Source organism: Lepisosteus oculatus, chromosome 26 (assembly GCF_040954835.1).
Source record: "Lepisosteus oculatus isolate fLepOcu1 chromosome 26, fLepOcu1.hap2, whole genome shotgun sequence".
In the NCBI taxonomy this organism is placed as follows: domain Eukaryota; kingdom Metazoa; phylum Chordata; class Actinopteri; order Semionotiformes; family Lepisosteidae; genus Lepisosteus; species Lepisosteus oculatus.
This window is the reverse complement of record NC_090721.1, coordinates 5291149-5316984: the sequence shown is the minus strand read 5'-3', so window position 1 is coordinate 5316984 and position 25836 is coordinate 5291149. Positions and strand designations below refer to the sequence as shown.

Sequence of the window (25836 nt, the reverse complement as noted above, 5' to 3'; positions counted from 1 at the left end):
GTTCTTTAGAACACATAATTGCTGTCCACCTGAGATACATATATGCTTTCCACCTTATCACTTTTAATACTCTTGCTGTTTAACATCTGTAAGGGCTTTGCTGATAACAGACAATCATGTAACATTCTTTATTGGTATGTTTATCAAACACTGGCCTCCAGGACTGAGGACGATAAAAAGAAGGATTTTCTATACTTGAACTGATGTTAAAATGTCTAAAATATCTTTCAGTGCAAAACAAATGCAATACAGCTCTTTATCCTTATGGGGAAAAGGGATAATCTTAGGAAATAATTTTCCAGGATTTAAAAAACTATGGGCTCTAATACTCTAAATCCCTTACTTAAGTCAAACTTCAACACCCTGCCAACTAAGGCACTGACATAACTACATTTATAATGCTGATGATTCTCCACAAATTGAATCCACACCTCAGTAACAGAAAGAAAGACACTCCAATTAAAATTTCCATGATCATAGCTTAGCAATGACTTTAAAAACCAGCACAAAACTTCTCATGATAAAATACCGTGTAGAAAACCTGGGGACCATAATGTTGCTTTATTTACTATTTCAAGAAGAGGAGATCCCTATTACTTGTGTTCATTGTCAACTCAAGCAGTGGTGTAACTGTGTTGTAGTATTAAACTTGTCTGCATCTAATATGCACTGCAGGTCACTGTGGTTACAATTGGATCAATAAACTAAACTATTAAATATTCTATTTGATTTGCAGGACAAACATAATTGATATGGAAACTAACATAAAGCAGATAGGCACCATGGATGGAATATTAACAAAAAACCCTCAGATGCTAAGATTTAAATTGAGAGGACATATCATTTAATTGTTCATTTCTTGGAAGGTTTGATTTTTAAGTTCAGATTTTTTTCCCTGACACAAATACTCCATAATGTATTATTGAGCATAAGAAATGCTTGCAACTCACAGCTTTTCTACTGAAAAGCCATTTTCACTAGAGAACATTAAAGCGAGTGTTATATGAATTACGAAAAATGTACTGAGTACAAATAAGGAGTGAGCAAACATTTAAAAAATGGAGGAAAAATATCAAACTTTATGGTGTTGTCTAATGAAAAAGAACGGGAGGGGAAAGAGCTCTTTTTCACTTCACCTCAGAGAGATGGAATACATTTTTGTAGACAAGATTAAACAACAATCACTTTTCAAAAAGATATGATTTATTTATTACAATCATATTAAGTGATATGCAGTACCTTTTGTGTCTGGCAGATTGGACATTTCCAGAAACCGACAAGCTGCATATCAAGAGATTACTCTCCCGTGCAGTTTTTAAAAAGTGTAAATAAACATCAAAAGGAAAAAAAGGTACACCTTTATTTGTGTAATACTACCTTGACTTCTCTGTTCCCTATATACAGTTTTAGACTGATACCTTCCCTTCACAACTTTTCTGTTATAAACCCTTTAAGTTTATAGCAAGTAACTGAAATTGGTTTTCAATGTTACAGTGGTTTCTAGAAACTTATCATAAAATCCACCAGCTCCAGTTGTTACCTTCCTGCTGACCTGCAGATGGTGCTACATGACAATACAATTTCAGAAAGGCTGAACAGAATGCAGCAAGTCTGTGCAACACTGAACGCAATGTGGGTACTCAGGGCTTCTCCGGAGGATCTGGAAATCTGGAGAAGCTCCAACTAAGCAGGGGAATTACAAGGACCTGTTTTTTGAGCATAAAAAAAAATTAAAAAGCATTGGCTGTTCTGAAGAGCTGTTATAACAATAATGCATAAACTTACAGTATACGATGTAACCTAACATATTGGATTATTTTAATGCTCTGGGAAACATAACTTCATCAATTTGAACACCTGCTGCAAACCCAACTAAATTACAGAAGAAGAATAAAAAAAGATAGTCTAGGAAAATAAAGAACAAATGAATAGGAATTTAACATTCTTGCTTGGATTTTGTTAGAGGGCCTTCCTTTTCCCATAAAAGACACAAACCTGTTTCTGTTTAATGACACTAAGTATTTACTGTAAGAGCAACACGGCAATAGCATCTACTTTCAAGTGCGGTTTAAAGCAGTTATAAAATCAAATCAATGAATCGACCAACAGGCCCTGCTGTCCTGTTAATGACAAACTACTAGCATTAATGCACTATAAGTGCAGTGCATACATTCTGACATAAAAGACATTGTGATGTTTTAAAGAAATCTAGGGAATGTATATAGTTTCAACCTTTCTTCCTAATCCTGCAGATCTTCACATAGCTGCAGAAACATGATGCCAGATGCTACAGACATCAATGTATTTGTCTTCTGTATAATGTTTTTTTATACACAAATGCATTTGCCATGTAAGTTTAGAAAAAGTTAGAATTGAATCTAAATCTAGTTACAAAGGACATCTAAATATAAAGTGGAAGCATTTGGATTTCCTGCCATTTTTAGTTCCTGCTATTTTCAATCCACTAAATTATTCACAAAAGGTCAACAGTGAACACGTGTCACAGTGGTTGAGAAGGGACTGTGAACTTCCCCTTTAGTCTCCCACACTGTGATAAAGTCTGCAGGCTATGTGAGAGTGGAGCAAGGTAACTGTTCTATATTTAATTGTGAACCCAGGGTGGGCTGCATTGTTAATTGTCAAAGCAGGTTTTCGGTGTCTTGAAATTGAGCCACTGTCTATTCAGGAGTAGTAAGTGCTTAAACCTGATGCAAAGGCTACAGTAACAGCCAACAGAACAAAAATGGGACATGTTCACACCTATTCAAAAAACAAATCCGCTGTCTCAAAATACAGTATCAAAGGGGCCATGACAATACATTTCCATCATTCATACTGAGTTATGCAGCAACCAGGATTTTGTTTGCACAGTGTATTGTATATCAGAGATCAAACCAGGCTGCTGACCCCAGGTTTACCAATCTGACGCATCTTGGCTTTTAGCAGTGCTGCACTGTGTCACTTTGAAAGACATTATATTGGCCTAAAAAGTGGCCAAGGCACACATTCAACCCACAGACCTTCTAAAAACTGCACAAGGGGAAGGTAACCTGCTGGCACTTTCACATGTAAATCCAAGAACAGCTTCCTTCACAGCAGTCATTAACAGCAACACCTTATGTTAATGGTCTATTATTAGTAATGAAAAGAAAAGAAACACATTCTTTAGAAGTGTGGAAAGAGCCGATGGAGCCACACCTGAAGAAGGCTCCACATCCGAAAAGTTGTGTTTTCTTTCTTCTTTTTTTCAGCATGGAATAAACCTTTACTTGTTCCATTGCAGCCTAAGCATGCTGACACAGCCACGTACTGTATTTGTCAATAGTAGTTCAGGTGGGGAGCTGCATCAGCATGCGTAGGCTGCAAAGGAACAAGTAATAGGTTTATTCCACGCTGAAAAAAAGAAGAAAGAAAACACAACGTTTCGGCTGTGGAGCCTTCTTCTCACACCTGATTTGTCAATAATGTCTACTTTGAGTTAAAACTCTACTCTGTAAGGCTTTAAAACACAATCAGGCTTACAGTAACATATCTCATTGCTCATGTTTTTAGTTAAGTAGAGCTGGGAACTATGGACTCAATTCAGTCTGTGAATAACAGTAATGGCACAACCAGCTCCAAAAAAGAATTATTCCAAAGTTGTTCCACAACTATGTACAATACAACTGTTCTGATTTACTAAAAGTTAATTTTGTTATGTAGAGACAATTACTTTACAAACTAACGGACAATTTTAGCAAACCCTACTGGTACTATATGTAACACTTCATGTGTGAATTTATAGCCAAATGCACTAACAGTAATGTACTCTTTTGAGCCGACAAGTACACTATTGTAAAACAGCATTCCAACTTGAAGCAGTCCATCATAACTTAGCTCACTAGTCAACAAAGCAGAAGCACTTTTTAATCCTTTAAAGGGCGTTTTATAATCTAAAGTTTATAAAATTAAATTCCTAGGATGTTTCTTAATAACTAATGAACTTGAATATGTTTATTTTCATGACGGACCTTACATTTCACAGAGCAATGATGCCAAAAGCACAAAACAAAGACTTCTGCAGAACAACCTGGGTGAAAACAAAGGCAGGAATCCCAGAAATCCATTCTATCAGTGAATGAAAAGGAAATCTGAAGACTGCAAACATTTTATCTACAATTTCTTTGACTACTTTTGTCTACCGGAGTTTCCAGTGATCAGGGTAATGTTCAAGTGTGTAGCACAGCCCAGGGTTGTGTGCCTGCCCTTTACTCTCATGTTTGTTTGCGCTATTCTAAGCCATCCAACCGAGGGACTAAATAAACCTGATTCAGCACATAAGGATGGTTTAATCAAGACGAATACTGATTAATCCCATTAAGCTGGACAAACAAACAGCAGGAAAAAGAAAGGTTCAGTGCTGAATTGGTCTCTGCTTCTAACAGGAGACCTTGTGATAATAAACCCATATGACTGCTCCAGGTTTTTAGGTTACTTTCTCTATTTTTCATAAAAATGAAATGTTCCAGATACCATGATGTGTTTGACCCCAGAGGTCCACAAGGGCCTCTCACCACTTTCTAAAACATCACGACCAAAGGACTGGAAAAAATATGCATGACAAAGGCAATTGGATCTGTAAACTTCAAACTCAGAGCACTGAAAAACTCTGGCAGCTATCATGTTTCATAATTGTTTTGGGTAATTCTGAACATAAGTATAAACAGTCCTTCATTACTCCCTTCCAGTCACTGAGAAACCTCCAAAAAAAAAACATGTGAAGCTTGTGTTCACATCACCAGATTCACTGATGCTAAGCAGCCCTTCCTCTCACCCATGTTTTCCATGTAGCTCCAGGCTAATTATGCTGATCTAAGATAACGGTTATTAAAAACAGAACAGCAGAAATGGTTTTCCAATGAATCCCTCAGGAAAGCCCCATCACACTAGCACAAAATAATGGCCACAATCAAACTGAACAAATCTGTTTCCTTTTCTACATTACTGGAGCACAAACAATGGAGAGAACCAGCGTGTGTACTTCAGATAGTTTGAACAGGAGAGCAAGACAGGATCACAGACACTCTTCAAAACTGCAAAGTGCAAGTGCTATAAAAGATGGATGGGTGAATGGGTAGGTTAATGGATGGGTGACTGGATGGGCTTTCATGTTAACTGTTTTAAATGTGTCACATGTAACATGGCAAGCTTTGCCTTGAAATCATTTTCTAGGATGGAAGCATCCCAAATTGTTCTTTTACAGTGAGGAAATACAACAGTCAATGTCATTATTTTCTGCAATGTTATCCCAGTTCTGACAATGTTTTTTTAGGCAGAAGACAAGTTTTTTTTATGTCAACCACACAAGTGTGGTACATGATACTGCTCAAACATAATTTCTGAGTAGAAAAGCATCCAATTTAATATTTAAATGACTGAAACATTTTCCCCAAGCAATACATGTAAAAATCAGTAGCTATTATACTCCGGATGTAATATAAATATTTATACTTACGTTCTGAATAAAATTTCAGATTACAGTAGAAGAAATGAGTGTGGGACTTTTCACCTGCAATATTTAATATATACTCATCAGAAGAATCCAAACAGGTCAGAATGTGTTTATATCATTAAGGAGAAACATTTTACAATAGCAACATCACAGTTATAGAAAAACATGACATTCCTTAGAAAAAATATTTAAATTCCAGCTATTAAAATAAATGCTGTATATACAAAATCTATGGGAGGAATATTACATCCTATAGATATTGGACTTATAAATCAAGAAAATCAGAAGGAATGGCGATAATCCTGACTTCCATAGATAAAAGTAACTGCAGTTAAGGCTTGTGATATGATTAATTTAGTTGTAAAACAATCAATTACAATTACAAGCAAAACTAATTTTCACGCACTAGACAGATCTCTCCCTGACCCATCTCACAAGGTGTCACCTGTTAGGACGACAAATTGCATACGCAGTTTCATTAATTTGTTGACATGCATGGCAGCTGTTACAGCAGTGCAGACAAAGTCCTACGAGTAAGAGGGGTTAATATAGAATCCAGCCTTTTTCAAGAACACCTGTGAAAGGTTACTGAAGGCCTTGTATCAACTGCATTAGGTGACAAACTTCAAACAGCCATAAAATCTAAGTAATGACGTTATCAGAAATGGAATAACATTTAAGAAGAGCAAAGTTGCCACAAAAATAAGAAACTGACATAAAAAAGTGAATACAATTTCTGCATAAAGAGTAAATTCCAGGGAAGTCACCCTTAAAATCAGAAAGTCATAATAAGCAAACAATTTCAAATTGTGCAATAGGCCAGGAGAAAGTGAATGACAACAGGATCAGAATATGCAAATACAATCCTCATAGTAACATACTTAATTCTCCACCAGTACTCCAGTCCACTAGATTCCCATGTAACTACAGTCTTATTTGCAAACGGAATGTGTTACTTTTCAGATTCGATTGACCTCCCGGCCATTTTGGAACAACAATGAAGACAATAAAGATTGGAAACATATTTAATGCAGGGTCTAAAACCCCAATATGGGCAAACTACATGTTTAATTCTCCATTTTCTGCAGATGAAATAAGAGTGGGGCAGGGTGGATGGGCGAATAAATGAAAACCTGGAGTCTTAAGGTTGAATAAGCGCTGACATTCCTGAATTTACATAAGCCCTGCAGGTAGATTAAAATCGGCGCAGTGCATTGATAGTCGGCTCATGGCCTACAGCTTTAATTATGAAGCCCTTCATTTCTCTCTACTGCGTCCTGTGTGTAAGCGTGCATGCAACCAAAACATAAATTAAACAGCACTCGCAGAGCTAGAAAGCCTGCACGTTAACAGAGATTGCAGAAACACCCGTCACACACCAGTGCTTGTGTTATGTATTACGTACAAGCACATGTAAATACATTATGCTACCCATTGATTAATAAATCCTTAGCTACCTCTTAAATGTAATGTACTTTTAATTTATAAAATGTCTCAAATGGGGAAAAAAGGCTGCCAATAGTTGTCTGCATGATCTACAGAATACATTCTCATTTAACCTTTAAATTTAGCCATTTGTATGTCACAGACATGTTAAAATTATGAATGCATTATTATGGTATTATTAATTAAAACTAAAATGCATAATAAATATAAGATAGCTATTTAACCCACAAGCCTATAAGAGCCTCCCCACTGCCTCTATTTGTCAATGGCTCAGGAACAATGATGTCCTATAACTGCCGATCAAGGGCTTACACAAAACTTTTTAACCCCAACTCTATCCATTCTTCCATTTTATAACCACTTCTGCCAATTCAGGGTCAGAGGGGAGCCTTAAGTTTCCCTGCAAGCAACAGGTGCAAGGCAGGGCACACCCTGGGCAGGATGCCAGTCCTTTGCAGGGCACACATTCACACCTCCAAGTATGTTTGTGTGTTTTGGGACTGTGGGAGGAAACCGGTAAACCCTGAGGAAACCCATGCAAACATGAGGAGAACATACAAACTGCACTCAGATAGTACCCTGTGACTGGATTTGAACCCAGGGTCCCAGCACTAGGAGAACAATGCTAACCACTGAGCCACCATGCTGTCTGCCCCAAGTCTAGTAGTGTCTAAAATCAACACTCAGCACAGTGGATCTACAGTACTATCACAACACTTACTGTTCACCTGCTGGCAAGTTGTTAACAACCTGTACTTATTGTACTGAGTAAACACAGAAAACATGCCAATAGGATTACTTTACATTTTGCCTATACTAAACGTAAGCCTTTGCAGACACTGCAGGCTGGCATGCAAAATGGTGTCTACAAAGAAAAGAGTGAAAAATGTGCTGACTTGGAGATTTGCTTTTAATATCTTGTAATTAAAAGCAGTGTAGCTGACAATAATTGCACTGTTTGCTTTTGATTTTCTATTTCAACAGTGGGCAATACTTAAAAACGCTGCCTTGGCACAGAGCAGTTTTCTTTCTTGTGATATTTAGCTTTACTTTGAATGCCCATGTGGAAATTCTATTAGTGTGGTTTGTCAGGGATTGAAACGAGTCGCTTGTGAAATGAAAAGTGTGCAATACCACTGCATCAGAATTTGAAAAGGAAACAAAGCCATTAAGCCTTCATTTAGATCAGATTATTTACAAAGCACAGGGCACGGGTATCATTTCTAATGAAAACAAATGATGGAAACCAACCTTCCACAACCACAGAGCCACCCACATGAATGCACGCACAAGCAGACACACACACACACACACCTCCTCTCGCCACCCTCACACCTAGGCATGCATGGAGAGGCACAATCGGGCACAGAAAGAGACAGCTTCATCTCGGCAAGGCTCCATTCCACGTGTGCTCCAGAGCCCGGCCGTCAATCCGAGAGCCAAGGGGCTGCTGAAATGACAGCTCCTCTGCTCCTCTCGTCTGCTGAAGCGACTAGGTGACCTTTTCCAGGCACAACAGCTGCCACCCTTCTTCGATCCATCAAGCAAGAAAATAAAGTCCCTCCAGGGCAGCTCTCCTCTCATTCTGTACTGATTTCAAGTGACCATAATCAGCATTTATTAGCGGCTCTCCCCTGTCGTGTCAGAGAGACCATGTAACATATTTAAGTGATTAAACAATTAGTGGCATTATCGCATTACGAGAAGGAATGTCTTGGTTATCAGAATGCTATGTGTAAACAGATCCTCCCCCTGCTTTTCAGCTAGTTAAGTTACAAAGATACAGGTTAGGCTACACTGTTTCAGCTATGGACTTTGCAGAACACTGTAAGCTTTCGAGTGCATCATGACTGCAGGTGTATGAACCAGAAGTTGAGACTTCTGCAAGTGCTATTACACAATTATTTGTTTCACACAAGGTAATGTGAAAGCCTGTTTTGCTCTAAATAGCAGAAATGTATTGTATATGACAAACATCATGGCAGTGAATGGATGCGCATCTGTTTTTAAATTTTCTCCACTCATCTAAATACAATGGAAACAAACTAATATTATGTTGGATTTGATCTGCGGTTTTAAGATTTAAAAGCTTTTTTTGTATTATCATTCTGTGTGAAAGAATGAGACTGAACTAAATGTCTGAATGCTCAGCACATTTCTTTTATGGGTTTGCCTATAGGGACCAAAACAATTACAGTCCAGAATAACTGCAGACTCACAGCTCTTTTTGTTATCAATTGTTATTTCTGTGAGGCCACCTTTTGTTGTTATGGTCAATTCTATAAGTGGTATAATTCAGAAAGTATGACTGGTGTCTGAATGCCTTAGGAGAAATGAAACAGGTTCTGTATTGTAAATAGATTAAATTGCTGTAATCTGGTTTTCCATTAAGTGCAAAAACCTCAAAGACAGGCTTTCTTCCCAGCTCTCTTCTATTTATCTTCCCAGCAAAAAACATTCACAAAAAGCCCAACTAACATGATCACCGTGAAAAGAAAACAAATGTGTAAAAATCCATACTTTAATAGAATTAAAAGGGCAAGAAACCGGTTTCGCCTACTTTGTGACAATAGCAAACAATGGGGGAAAAAGGAATGAGACTCCCACGTTCCATGGAAGTGGAAGACTTTTAGATGTGCATTAGGATCGACAATATGTAAATGTGAGAAGGGGACAGCATCTGGATGTACTCAAACGTCACAACATGGATGGACCGTATCCTTTGCTCCGTAAAGTGTGAAAAGCTGTTTCCTGTCATTTCCCATTTTGTCACTCACATACCATTCTTCGATACCAGCTGTTTTTACTCCCCACTGACAGATGGGTCTCGCTCTTTGATATGCTTTTTTCTGTTTCAAGACTTCAGTATGCACCTCGACTATAACCCTTGTTACACTTTAACCCACATTTTGTTCCCTCCCAAAGTCAAGACTTAAGAAATTTTAGGAGATGCAACAAAATATCTTAAATGTGCTTTGGGATTTTCATTGTGACGTTCCTACGTGCTATATTGTAAACCGCCAGGAGGAAAAGTGATATACAATCAAAGTTGAGCGACTAGACAACATCAGACAATTATACTTTATTAAGTATATCTGGGCTACAGGTGCAGCTTAAAAATGAGTTCAAGACAGAAAACCTTAATGTGAATTAGAAAACATTGATTTTGCCCAACCAGGACCAGGACAGACCTCATATGAGGACATGGTCTTGCAAAAAAAACTTTGAAAGGGCTTTAACTTTTCTTACCTCTGCAGTATAGTGCCCTCTGTCTGAAGGGTGGGTATTTAGTCTATGGTAAGATAACATACTGGTCCATTAACCTCACATACATTTGCAATCTACTTTTCATTAGATTAATCCAATCCAGCCACAAACCCAAAAAAGTACCAACATTTACTAATTTAAGTTATACTTCCAGTAGCATAAATTTCTGTAAAAAATATTTTCACCAAAACATAGTATTTATACAATCTGGAAAAATACCTATCTACTGGAATCCCAGTATGTGAGCTAGTTAATTTAAGCCTGTTTCTTCTGCTACACTGTATCTTGTCAGTACCTTTGCAAGGACTTGTATTCGGCAAAAAAAGGGAGGATTGTTCTGAAAACAACTTCTTGAAAAACTCATGTTGCCCGACAATTACACAAGCTTAATTTCAAACAAGAAAACAATTGTTTCCCTAAAGGTTGAGGGCATGTGATCTATCACTGCAGAATCTAAAGCATTCCCACAGCTCTGCCCCACTGCCAGCCTGTGTGGGTGACCCCGTGTGTGGAAGTTTGATAACAGAGGACGTATTGAAAAACTGGGTACAGGTTCAGCCTACATCAGGGCAGAAGGCACCAAAACTATGGGAACTATCCAAATGATCAGTTACAGAGGGGAATCTAGAGCTCAGCACAGCAATAAAAATAAATAAACAACACGGATCACAACACATTCTTTCATGAGAAATGCTTAGTGTTCTGCTCTATTGACATGACATCTGCACGTTAAGCCACTTCCTTAATTAATTACTTTAACTGCAGCTACGGTGTATTATTTCTTGAAAAATAGCAGAGCATGGCAAACATATTTTAGCATATAGTGTGTACAGTAAGTACATATCCTTTACAAGAAGCAAAGGAGTTTAATACAATCTGAAATTACAGATCCTTCTTCAATTTAAAGAGTGGGCAACAGCTTCACCTTCTATCAGTCCACCCATACTCTGATATACTCCCGATGCTCAAAGATCAAATATCAATGATTTTGATATGCGCACCAGATATGATAAAGGATACTAGAAATACAGAAAAGATGGGGAAAGAGATGCCAAGTAATACCGTGGTAGAGTTTGTATTTTATAATGTTACCACAAATGTCGGAGACACACTATGACCTGACAAAGGTCCTTTATTTGTCATTTGTGATTTTTTTCCCCAGATACACTAATGCATAACAAAGGAAAAGCCTAGGGAGAAATTGCAAAACCCGCTTCACCAGTGCATAACTAACACAATTATTAATTTTAAATTGCTTATATTAATTCTAAATAACAGAATATCTGCCAATAGCCAGGCAACTACACTACTAAGGCTCCTTTAATACATGATTATTGACGGCAATATTATTTTCTTCCTGTATTATGGGTTATTAAGAGTCTATACATGAATTTGCAGCCCCTACACTGAAGTGCAACCTTATGGACAACAAATTATCCTTTCTTCATAATAACCTTAGTCAAGCAGAAATATTTTTGACAAGGAGCATACACTGCAAACCATTTCTGAGTACATCTAATATGACTTTAAATCTCTCAACAAACATCTAAAAAATCAAAATATAATCTCACAATCTTAATGATCTCTATACATAAACAGGAATAGTTATAAAAAGGACATTTAACCTGAGAAATATTACTACCAGAAAGTACGTGGAACAGTATGCAGTTCGTGTGAAGGAGATGTTAAGTCATTTTGAATGTCTGTAAATTCAAATGCTCTGTTTGTCTTGGAACACTTAACAGGCACGACTCAGGCATTAAAAAGCAGATGAGAACCATGTTTTTCTCAGTTTGCCTTCCCACTGGAGCAGAAGATCTTGGAGATACACAGCTCACCACTTTGCCTCTGTCAGCTGCCTAGGTTTTATATCTTGTTTTCTTCTATGTCAATGCAGAAAGAAAAAGATTATATATAATTCGCAGTGCATCTGCAAGCTTGCGGAGGTGGTAACAGTTTTCTCCTTTATAGCTTTGATCATCTTTTATCCTACAGATCTTGATTCAGAGCCTTTGTCAAACAGATGTTTACATGGAGGTACAATGTTTTCTCACTGCGAATGTGCTTTTAACATCTGGAGCTTAGGCTTTGCTTGTAATCTCTTCAAATACTGTTGAAGAATTTAAATGCTTTCCACGTTTCCAGAGCATCGTGCCTGCCTGCAAACAGGGCAAAAAGTTCTGTAAGCTTCTTACTCAAGTTCATCTTGAGCATAAATAAATGAGATCACCCTCAGCTAAACATCATTACTCCCAAGCAAAGGCCACAATTTTAAGGGAAAACACATCTTGAGCTAGACAGAAAAATTTTGTATTACACCCAAGCTTTCAACCTTCTTGTAAGTGCATTAGATACTATATTTATTGGCGATATACAGTTAAGATGCTATTACCTTTAGCAATTGTTTTGAGAAAAGCAGAGATTTCTTCTCCGCATTATCAAAAATGCAAACCATCTTGCTTCTCGATTTACATTTTTTTCTGCCCATCTGCCTGTAATAAATGGGCCAAAGAAAAATTTATATTTTATATTAAGCCATATAGGCAGGTAATGTGTTCGAGGCCAAAGTTGCCATTTGTATGTTACTGTACAATACCTCACTGGTACTCAAAATGAAACTATTTTTTATGTGGTTGTAATCTGTGATCGTGTTCAACAGCACTTTGATCAGTCTGCGAGAGACGGAGAGCGATAATGGATATTATGACCGCAGGCACAATGCACTTTGAAACATGGGGCAGCAGTGTTATAATCTCCACAGACAAATGATTTTTAACTTAATGTAACTTAATGAGACCTCTCACATTATCATTGTTAAGGCTGTGTGGCCATCTGGATAAGAAAATTGAGGGGATTAAATAAGAATTAAAAATCTGGGATCTTACTCCTCACATATGCGCGTTTAAATTTTATCATCTCAGCTTTGATGACACAGAACAGACACAAGCGGTCTGCTTAAACTCTCAGCTCTCAAGCAGCAATACATTGAAGCCGCCATCATTTATTTCTATATCTGCCATAAAAATGAAGAAAATAAAGGAATTTCTAAATGTATAAAAGGCACAAAAATGGCAAAAAAAAACATTTCTACTCTTGGTATCCCTCAGACCCTGAACACACCATAAACATAAAAAATACATTATTTCCAATTATTCTATCAAGTTAAACAAATCAGCTGTTCTCCACTCAATCAGCAACAGACCCTCTTACTTTCCAAATCACAAAATTATCACTGCAAATTACAGGATACCGTTTCTGCTTTTGTGCATTTTTTAAAATGCAACCAAAACCGCCAAAGCAAAGCTAACCCCGTGTGCAACAACAGAAATATGCTACTGTACAGAAGTTGTCTATGAAGCAGGAGTTTCTATCTCACTAGCTGCATTTTACTAGCCTAAAAAGAAACTGAAGCGTGGTTATCTGAACAGTTTATGTCAAAGCCAAGAATATGAAGTAGCTCTCTGTCAAACTGTTACTCTGAACCCCATGTTTAAGGTCTCTTCCTTTTTACATAGCACTGAGAGTTATTCTGTCAATCAGCCCTTTGTGCAGGAAATCTCAGAGCAAGGAGGGAACAGAAATTGTAACACAGAAGACCCCCCTACTTCCTTACTCTACAGGAACAGGAATAGAATTCAATCAATTTTCATGTGAATTGGAACCGTCTTCGGGGACGGAACACTGGGCTTTTTATTAATATTGACAGTCTCTAGATTACAAAATTATACATAGAATGGTACTGAATCACTTTCAACTAGGAAATACACCCAGGGACACAAAAATAAAATACATAAATAAATACAGCTCCTGTGTCTCAGAATGCCTGTAATCATTTAAATGTGATCCGTTTGGAAATAAACAATTACTTTATCGTTAGGTGATAAATCGTTGCCACTGCAGCAGTCATGAGTTCCAATCTGCCTAAGCATTTCTTAGCAAGCCCATAGATACAGTATGTAACTGCCTGCCCTGTTACCTTCATCTTTCATGTCTCCTGTCCCCTGCTTGGATGGTGAAGTTTTATTTTAGCTGTGCCATGAGTTTTCCATGAGCCATCCTCATACAAGATTTGTGAGAGCACTCGCTACAAAACATTAAAAGTCTAAGCAATTTTTTGATGAACTATGGAGACCTATTGAACTTCCTAGGGTACCAAGAATGCACACTATTTTGAGTTCTTGGAAAGAGCTCTAACTTGACACAAGTTCAAACAAAAACCTCAAACAAGAGCCCTAACCATTTGAACATTCCCTGGTCCTGTAAATACCCTGACACAGGAGACATCTGTGGTAATAACTAAACCATGGACATGTAACCAAGGAGCTGTGTTTCGACAGCACAGCAGGCAGCTTGACAAGTCTCAGCCCTGGCTTCAGTTTTCATTTTCACAGAGTATCACCATCCTCACCCTAGTGACAGTTCTCTAAGCTGCCTCGTGGCTTCTCCTGAGATACATTAGATTCCAGCCAGGATAAGATACAATAACGCACTGCATTGAAACTTAAACAACCTGCCACCACCAGGGCTGAAAATACCAAAGACCAGTGCACAATGTAACAGGGAGAAAGTAAATACCACCATATACTGTATACTACACAGCATGAAACGTGATATCCTGGAGAAGAAACAATTAGAAACAGAGAGCTCTCTTCAGTTCTAGATAAGCAATTTGTGAATCTTTATGATTACATAGATTGATTGGAAGAAATGGCACAGGGTGACTTGCGGGCAATGTAAAAATGCAAAGAAAAACACATGCATTTTAAAGCCAGACAAATGAAAAAAGGCTTGTATTTTACCTAACGAAATACAGAAATTTACATTTAGACTGAATGCAGCAATGAAATAACACAAACATTTCTGAAACCACAGTCTACATGGTGTTTTCTGTAATTGTGAAGGTGATGTAGTCTGATGATAAACACATGTCTAGCAACCAAAGCTGTACCAGACCAGATTCATTTGTAGGAAGTAACAGAATACAAGACTGAAGCATAGATGTCCAATATAGAGCAATGGGCACAATACCAGAAACAATGGTTAAGGCATCTGGATGGCTGTTCTTGCTAAATTTTGGTTTGCAATGATTTGGATAGATTTCTTCTGGCATGCCTCTAAATATAGACAATTCTGGGAATTTTGAATTCAGTAAGTCCATGATGCTGTACTGAAGAGGAAAGAAGAAGAAAAAAGACGACAGAGTATTACCGTTTAGACTACGTGCAAATTAACTAAACCCTCCCCACCCTATCAAGGAAAGACAACCATTAAGCCAGCTGTGCTGGAGAATACTGCCTGGTCCCCACACTGTCTGTTCCCCATCAGCACTGAGGTATGTCTAACACAATATGATCTTGGCCATGCAGTGCCAGAACATTCAAAAAAGTCAATAAACTAGGAATAATTCTGATCACAAGTGTAGGCCTGTCAATGTCTTCTGTGGACAGTATCCATTACACCTACTTCAACCTCCCTATTCACTTTTTTCGCTTTACAGATAGAATGCTTTTGCCAGATGTTTCTCACAACACAAAGCATCAGCTAGTTTTAAACAACAACTAAAGCCCAAAAAGACCTTCTGTTGTGTACCTTGTCATGCCTGACACTGCATGATTTGCAAAGCTGTGCTTCCAGAAGACTGTCAGAGTGCACTCTGGTTACCCCCCAATTTCAAATCAGACCTGGGGACCTGTGGTGCACCCCAAGTTCCATGATGAGGCTGTGTGATAAACTGGCCCCAAGGTCCATCTGTTCCAAGTCAGAAAGGCCAGGCAGACATGGCCTGAGTTGAACTCACTCACTTGTTCATGTCCTGTATGCCTAATGAAAAAAGGTATCTGGTAAGGTGGACAGTCAAAGGCTCCACATTGAAACGGTAATCGCATATCAAACTCAAATCTTTTGGGCAGTTCCACCTGATAATCATTCATAAGGACAAATATACAAAGGTTGTTTTAGTTATTCACCCATATATGAAAACAACCTTTTGTATTACTATTATTGTAAAACAATCTTAACAGACCTCACAAAGAGCATAGTTTTCACATAGTTTTTTCTTGTGGAACACATTAATGGTATATAGACTTTACACTTTAAAATACACTCAAAATGAAACACTCTGCAACGACAAGTGCACTACAGAATAAATGGATGAAACACAGTCAAAGGCAGCATATATTTCAGAAACCAGTTAGAACTCTTCACAGAAATTTTAAATCGCACAACAACAAATCTTAAATCTACAAACACATGACAGCTACAGCAAATGTAATCGCATTATAAATATTTTTATTGATTATATAAAAAAGATTAAAAACTAAGACTATAAAGCTTCAGCAAATGTCTCCAGGTGAATGTTTCTTTTTCATATTCATGACATCAAAATCAATGCAAATACTGTAGATATTCAGGCTCAGGTGTTCAATGAAATATTCAATACTTAGAAAAGACCAAAACAATGTAAAAGGCTCCAACAAACATCAATGTCTTATTCTAGAAAAGATCCGATTAGAGTCTATCATTTGCGAATAATTAAAATATTGTTTTGGTTGCCTCAGATTCCTTTTTTTAGGTTGGAAATTTTTTTGTAGAGTATATTCAAGTATCAGATTTGCAAGAAAGGAAAGGAACACCCAGGAGTGAAGGCAGTCAATTCGAATCATGCTGAGGAAAAAAGAACATCTTGACTTACCTTCTCTGCATACTTGAACTTGACATAGAACCAGCTTGACTTGATCATCCTGTCACCTGCTGCCCCTAAGAAACTGTGCCTGCTGTGGGAATCTGTGATGCCAGAAAGGTTTCTGAGGGATAAGCACTCTCCAGAATGGCATGCAGTAAATGGAGTAAATGATGTTCGTCTCTTTAAATGCTTTCTTTCCCTTTTCCCTCTGTTTAACCTTCTCACTGGCTCCCTCTCTCCGTGTTGCTGCCTGTAAGTCAGGCTGCGCGCGACTCTGTCAGCCTGGCAGTCTGACAGAAGAATTCCTCAAATGGACTTCAGCTGTGTACATCACAAATGGCACATGTCAATAAGCCAAGAGGCTGGCTTCAGAACTGGCTCGGACCCAAAAGACCAGCATCCCCTGTCTTCCATCTCTCTCTCTCCCTATCATTCTGCTTTCTCCCTCTCTTTCCAAGTACTCTCTCTCTTCCCCACAATGAAATGAATAATGAATTCCAGCATTTCCCCTCCAGACACAGATTAACACCTGGCTAAACATTAGTCTGACAACACACTGCCCATTTGGAGATTGCAGTGCCATGTCTTTAACTCCTTCAACACCGCCCAGTAATGACAGTGCTCCCAGCCACAGCAGTTCACTTTCTGGGAACTGACAAAAGAAACTAAAAAGAGAAAATAAAATAAAAACAAAGGCAGAAATAGTTATGGGGTCAACAGAGAGATGTTCCATTTCTAGAACTGTGAAAGGTATGATTACTAAAAATACATATTTTAAATGATTAAAAAGTATATTACCCGCAGTATTCTATACATCAGGAGCTGCTGATGTTTCTGGGGAATTACATTCCACCATTACTGGTGCACTGTATTACAAATGTTTTTGTGGAAATAATTTACTTTGGACTAAAGAAATGTAAGCCATACAAACACCCGCTCTGGTAATAAGGCTCACATTTTTAAATGAATCAAATAATTGCTGCAACTCTCCATAAAATCTTAGAATACCCGTATGGCAACTGTGAAAATGATGGAAATGGGATTCTAAAAGCACAAGGAGAAGGCCCCCCTCATTACCTACTGCAACTCTGTTAATGTCTTACAGCTCATATACAATACACACTCTGTGTTTAATGATTATGCAATTTGTGAGCTTGGTACAAACTGCAGCCATGTACAGCAGGATCTGAAGTGCACACGAGTTACTCAAATTTGGCCACTCAAGAAGCCAGAACACATGCTTTCTATTACAGAGGGTAACAAAACATCTATATAAAGGCAAACTGGATCTAGCTGTGTAAAAAATTGACTGAGATTCCTAATAAAATTAAATAAATAATTAACTCAATTGAGGGTGAGTTTGTATCACAGAATGAGTGCTATAGTGCATCATTATTGTGTATAAAAAAACAAACCATAGCCAGGAAATAGGAGGAAAACATAGTATTGTAACACTACAGGGTTCAGGTGGGCACCCCCGCCTGCTGCCGTATCAGGTCGGCCCCCCACCGTCGGGGACTTGAACCCAGGCCTCCGGCATCACTCAACAGGTATCCAGCCTGTTGAGCTAAAGAGAGATCTCCCCCCAGCCCAGCGGCTGTGGCCCTGCTATTACAGGGAAGGGCGGTGACGTCACCGCTCTGGTAAGCTGGCTCTTACACACTCACAGGTGGCCGTATGCGTTACAGAATTAAACACCTTTTATACAAAAACAATGACAGATTTTTGTAATTAAATATGTGGCCAATAGCTTTAAGACACAAGATATAGAACTGTATTTTCCAGGAGATGACTGTTTCTGGAACCAAAGATTATACTATAAATGCTGATAGCAAGAGTGCTGAAAAGATATTAAGCCTAAGACAAAGCTGGTACATTATATATTTTTTTCAGGGTGTCAGCTTTGCAGCCGGAAGCCACTGCATGTCACACAGACTGAACATTGCAAAAAGCCTTTAGCAAGTATATACTGTACCAAACGTCTGCGAACTGCATATAAAAGCGTGCATTTAAAATTCACCATAAGTAAGGACATTATCAACTGATCTTAAATTTACAGTATGAAAATGTTATCAGTTGACAAATATATTGTAAACGGCTGTACACTACATGTATTGTGTAATGGGTTCCTTAGTATACCCATAGAGACCTACAGTATGTCAGCTTTTAGCCGCAATTCTAAATGTTGACAAAAATGTCTTCCCCCACAGGGTGAGCCTAACAAAACCGGGACTTTCCCAAACATCTACAGACATTTGGAGTATGTGGAAATAAAGCACGACTAAGAGAGAAAATCATAAACTGGATGATTCTACCATATTGACGTAAAAAGAAGTTCTGGCGGGTGGTCTTAACACAGCTTTCAAAGCAACAAACAAAAACATGTTGGCAAGAAGAACCATGGGGTGCAATAAATCACCATTTCAATCTGCTTATTAACTAAAATTGCAGTGTTGCTATCCCTTTTAATGTGCACTTCAGTTCTTTAATAGGTAGTGACTGCGAGCTTGCTGCCCACACAGAGCATTACTCACCCCACAGTGAGCTCTGTACATTGATTATGAAAATGGCAGAAAAGCATTTGCATTTAGAGATGCACATGCATGGCGTGGACATCTTTGCCACCCTGAAATATCCACTCCTCTAATGCAGTAAAAGGTCCAGAAGCACTAGTGTGTAAAAACCATTGAAAGCCCTGCCTGGACTCTAGAGCACAACACTCCACACTCTAAACAGCAGAACACCCTGACATTATCATCTCAAATATGAGCACTAGACTGAGCAGTAGATGAGTGTTATGACCTCTGCTGGGGTAGACATTACAGCACTTCATTAAAATAACCTCTGGAGAATTGTTACCGTCCATTGTCAATAAATATAATGGGCTCCCGAGCACTGAAAATGCACAAAACCTGTTTAGTCTAATTCATCATTCGACTCAACCCAGTCTGATTAGCAGCTTGGCCTGCTGCTTCAGTTTAATCACTACTGCCTGCCTACTCCCATCTCGCAGACTTTAGCACCAGAGCAAGCGTGCCAGTGAAGGTTAGACTCCTTCAACTCTTCTTTTTTCAGCCTCATGTGTGATACCGGGATGGAAAAATAAATTGTATCTTTACAGAATAAATTTGAACCATATTATCACTTGTAAGGCATTTAAAGCTGGAACTGGGTTCACACAGAGGAAAGTCATTGGGGCACCTGCATATCTGTGAAAGGTGCTCACTAGAATACATAAAGAGCCCTTGTGATTTACCCAGCCTCCAGCTAACAGAATGGCTTCTGCAGTCACAGCAAGCACAACTGGGATGGCAGCATTAGCGTATCAGGAAGCCTTCTGAGAAAGTCTAATTATACAGTTTAAAAGCGAGGAGAAGGGTCTTTTTTTTGTCCTGCTGCACCTAAAAGCATGCCAGTTTTCAAACGCAAAAGCTCCCAGATCAGAATATACATAAATAACAGTCCAGCAAGTAGAAAATTATTAGATGGGAATCAGTAAGATGATCTGTCTGAGACTCTTTTTGCCTTATGGACTCTGCTGTAGGCACAGTGCTCTCCGACGGCGCAGTTAGAACTGTAGCCCCAGCTTCTGCAGCACCCAGATGTTCCTGAGCCCAGGGCTGCAGGGCTTAAGCCTGTTTGCAATTTTCCACTCAACCGCCAGTATGAAAAAGCAGAACCCTCATGCAAACTTACCCTTCACTTCCTCCTAAATGCTTTTAGTGGTTACTTTAATCTTTTAAGCTCTTGGGGGCAGATGCAATGCTCACCATCAAATGTACTTACATAATCAAATGGAGAAGGGAAGCAAAAAATGAAAATCAAGGATTCTTCAAACACATTACACTGACACTTGCCACATTAGAAATTCCCCTTTAAACTTGCACAAGGATTTACCTGCCTGATGCTACTTAAGATGATATGCTGTACATAAGAAGCCAAGGGAAATCTGTGTCAAATCACAGCTTAATGCAGTTTGAACATGCATGTGAAGCAAGCTCCACCATGATGTTCTTAACAGATCTATTTAATATGTCTGCACTCACTGAGGCACTGTCTGCACGGCACACTGCCTTTTTTCCTCAAGAGAATAGTCAGTCTCTTATAGCAAATGTACCTTACTAAGAGCTGCATGTTCACTGGAAATGCATATGATTATCACTGTGGACACTCTGATGTAATGATTCATACTGCAACAATAATTTGTGTTTTTCACAAAGTACAAAATTAAGTGACAAAACATTTTACACAGATAGACACTTAAATTGTCTAAAATTATTAAATTATTAAATGAACTTGAATAATCTGTCCCCTACTTTTAGATAAAAATCTACATTTTTATGTTTTCCTGTCATCGATATCATATTAAACCAAATTAAACTATCAGAAGGACCTGAACATACTGGATTCAAGCCAACTACAGGCATTTGATGGAGAGGAAACAGAGGAAATGGTGATATAAATCGACAGAGCTCTAATCTTTGTTTCTTAGTAATTCGCATCATCCTGATGACAAAATCAATGACCCTGGCAATTTCAGTCAATGCAGTTGTGGGAAAGTCATAATAACTCGTCAAAAGAGTTCACAGAAGCACTGGTCTCTAGGCAAAATGGTAACAGGCAGCTCTTCCTTCTTAATACGGGTGGGTAAAGGGATCTATTATTGTGAAACCCACATGATGGAAATGTAAACAGCCACTGAAATTGCACATGGCTAATTTGTGAATTCCTTCACTTGAGAGCATAATGGTATTTTATACCACACTCCCAAGTAGATGGATTCCACAGAGCTAGTAAAAGCACTCTAAGTGATGACATAACCTGCTTTCTCATGGGGGAAAATACTGAATACAAGCAGAGTATTTTTCAGACAAAGGGCTCTTGTACACTGGACCTTCCCTCTGATATCCCCTGAGTGAGCTTTTTATTTCATATACTTTGTGTAAATTCTGTTTAAAGAATACATCATTTTTTAATACTGTTTACATACAGCACAGACACTTCGTGGATTTTGTAAAAGAAGAAGAATTGCATTTCCACAGCACTTTTTTTTACAGTTTACATTTGTATAAAGGTCCGCCTGTTCTGTTGTGTTGAAAAGAGCCGGTTATTTTATTTTAGGGGAAATCTAATGTGAACGAGTTTCTCAGATTTCTGGGTGACCAATGACTTTCAAGGACAGCAACTGACATTGGAAAGACTGCAGAGGGAGAAAATAAAAGGTTACACTCAGTTTCAGGCACAAGCTCTGCCAATATCTAATGCCCCAGTTTAACTCCTCAACTAGAGATATTCACTGAGCTTCGCACGCACACATCTTATCCACAACAGAGACCCTTCCTTCACCAGCTGTTCTGTCTTTAGTGAGAATTGGATCAAATGAAAGGCAAGAGAAAGATAAACTGGCCGTAATTACTAGCAGATGAGGGCGAGCAATGGTAAAGACAGGAAGTAAAGGGGCTAGCTAACCCTAGCGTGAATATGATGTAAAGGCCTTGCGTGTCCTCTTCAGGTCCTGGGAAAGGAGCTCACAAATCATTACCAGCCGTGGAATTCTAGCAGGCCGGCAGAGGTGCCACAATGGACAGCCATTTTCCAGATTTCAGTAAGAAGAAAGAACAATGAGAGGGACTTCTCACTCACACAAGCACAGTACAGCATTATTTTCTCAATTTTCTATCCCTTCAGGGCTGTGTAGGGATCAGACTTCTCCCTGTACCCCCCTTCACATTATTTTTTTTTCCTTGCTTATCCTAAAGAATCCCTATACACATGTAGAATCAAGTGAGAGCCATTTTCTACCAGTGAACCCGAAAACACAATCGATGTGTACAAGGTCAGAGCCCAGTGAGTCTTCTTAGCAGGGGTTAGAAGGGGATAAAGGCAGAAGGAACTTTCTGGTGTGTCCCTGAAAGACTGCATTGAGCAGTCAGCAGTCTACAGCAGCTGGATAAATCACATCTTGATTATGCAGAAAAATAATCTGCAAGCACACATATTAAGTCTCAGTGGTGACAGAGGCAATAAGTTGTAATAATTCATTTCTTGTAAAACAGGAAGCTTTGCAATCTAGGCTCATGATTGTGTACTTGGCTAAATTATTTACAAAACACATTTAAATATAATTCTACATTGGTAATAGAGGTAAAATATTCCTAATTTTCTTGATTGAAAAAACTCTCCTACTAAAACTTAATATTTACATGATCTTTGAATAAAATTGTATGACTGCATCATTACTGTATTGCTGAATGTAGTCTTGATGTTTGTTCTCATTTGGTTTTCATTTAATAATCTACCAAGCATTTTTTTTTATTGTGTCTCTAATTTCAGGTTCTCCAAAAGACCACCTCAACCTTTCCTTTTATTCAATACTTGTACAGGTGCTTTTCAGAATAAGGGGCTTCTGTGGCAAGTCAATTACTTTAATTCATTTTCAACACAAATAACTATGAGTTGTAAAAATGTCTACATCACTGCAATTTTCAAGTTTATTTAAAATACGGGAACAGCACTTGAACACTTGGAGAAAGACCATCATTCTGGAACCTCCTGTACAAATCAGCAGGAGATGTAGGAATACCTGAAATAAATAAAGGTCTGTTATATCTTCTGGATGACTTGATCTTTCACAAAAAAGATTTTGACTGACCTTGAAATGGAACTGTCAGCAAATTTACCCAAGGTCATGCCACTATCTATCCACTGCCATGGACTGTGTTGATATGTACAGAGGGGTGATGTGATCTGAGCATCATTTCTGCTTAGCAGACTGAAGAATATGCAGCACATTTGACAGCTACCACCTCCCTAGGCAACAGCGATATGACGATGGTGCCCAAGACGAATACAAGAGCAAAGTTAATGTAATCTGCAGATTTGAGACAGGCATGTACTTGGGCCATTCCCATTGGCTCTGTGAAAAGACAAAAGTCATCTCCAGCAGAATAACATGTACCATATGCTTGCTACAGTCAAGGTCATCAATTCGGCACTGAGTGACTGAAATTAAAGTTGGAATAGGATGTGCTCTGATGAAGGACTTGAGTGCCCATGGCCTTGTTTGAGAAGATAATTGCAGTGTTTTGTTAAAACTCTGCGTAAGTGGAGAATACTAAAATGAAAATATTTCTTATTGTCTTCCATAGTGAGAAAATGGAAAACAGAACACAGATTTGTTTTACAGTCTAGATGTGCTATATCTATTTCATTGACATGAGGTCTTTAAATGAATTCGGTATAATTCAGCAATATTTAAAAAGTCTATGGCCTCTGAAACAGTTTTATTTGTATTATTTTCCAAATCAGATCTGCAGAATGGTTCAGATGTATATACATACTGTATTATATAGCATCAGTGTTAAAAGTGTTAAAAGAAACATAGGAACTGCAGCAAGCCTAATGGACCTATAACTGAATCTAATTCTGAAAAATGGAATTAAATTCCTGGTCATTTTTTGATCAAATTGGTGTCTTGAGAATATCCCACTACAAAAGCAGAAATCACAAAAGCAGATCGTCTATTACATCATCATTGTAATCTAAAAATATGCTAAGCTAATCAGCCATATGTCCATTTACTGCAGGATATAATTTTCTTTTGAAGACCTACTACAACTACATTCCACAATGTCTGGTTTCCAAGACCAGAAAAAAACAAACAGCTATCCCGTGTCTGGGTGAATGATGTTATATTTGGCTTTTTATGCCGAAATTTAATTTGTGCGGAGAGATCACTCCAATTTCACGCACTGATTTTTTTTTCTTTTTCCAGTGAAATCTCCGCAGACAGATCGCTCGCCCAGGAAGAAACCATATGGTCTGTGTGGGCCATGTGGTACTGTGGCTGAGGTCAAAGGAAAAAGAAAGTCCTCATTGCAAAGAACAGATTGTATCATAGAGCTTTACACCACCAAGAAACGCATAAGCTGCAATGCGGTACTCACTTTATTATGGTTTGATGCATCACATTGGAAACCAATGAAAAAAAGGAAAATATATTATTTCAGCATTTAAATATTTGACCCTGAACTTTGTAATTGGTTAATTAAAATTAACTTAAAACTTAAAACTCATTAGCTTAAAACTGACTGCGCCTAAAGGTGTGCCAGACACGTTTGCAAAAGGCTCATGAAAGAAGAAATACAAAAGGAATACCTTATCTTATATGTCTTTAAAATACACATTATATATAATACATACAAATACTGTATATCATTTAAAGACAAACCTATTGCAACTACTGGCAAACTTACATCTTATGCATCATAACATAAATGTTAGTGCAACTCAAAACAGGGGTGTGATTTCCAGAACTGTTTTACTGTAGTACCTAAAAATGAACACAAACTAAAATCAACACATCCACCCATTTTAGCATCTTATACTTGTGCTGTTAAAATCAGATCCTTTTTTAAACAGTCTACCAGCAGATGTGATTGTTACCTTTAAATAGATGTATATGGCAAGAGATAAATGCTCACTTAACTGCAAAGAAGATCCTTTTTTCAAGACTTGTTTAAGATAAGATAAAATCACTTTATTGGCCATATACAATTTCTTTTATTAGGAATTTGTCTTTCGGCATACCCCAACTTGCTCTCCATGAGATACACATACAGGGAGAGAAGGTCAGCCATTTATACGGCGCCCCTGGAGCAGCTGGGGTTAAGGGCCTTGCTCAGGGGCCCAACGGAGTTGGATTCCTCAGCCGGCTGCAGGATTCGAACCCACAGCCTTCCAACCACAGGCGCAGATCCTTAGCCGCAGAGCCACCGCTACGCTTAATAGCTAAATGCCAAGGGATGTTCACTTTAACAACACCACTCTCATAACCCACTGGTGGCACATATTAGAGAAAATCAGCTCTGAACTAAAACACTATTAAAATTCAATGGAACCTTCAAATTCTAATACAGCTGTATTCAATAAACTAAGTGGAAAAAATGTT

General features: G+C 38.2%; 1 protein-coding gene across 13 annotated transcripts in view; it reads right to left on the bottom strand.

Moving 5' to 3' along the window:
* auts2a (activator of transcription and developmental regulator AUTS2 a) overlaps positions 1-25836 on the bottom strand; it is a 319096-nt gene that overhangs the window by 212523 nt on the left and 80737 nt on the right. Inside the window, exon 1 of one of the 13 annotated variants that reach the window (XM_069184567.1) lies at positions 16896-17198. The exons of the other annotated variants lie outside the window; for them this stretch is intronic. Within the exon in view, the coding sequence (XP_069040668.1) occupies positions 16896-16943 (48 nt within the window). The 5' untranslated portion in view covers positions 16944-17198. Of the gene's footprint in view, positions 1-16895; positions 17199-25836 lie in introns of those variants that run through there. 13 annotated transcript variants of the gene reach the window in all.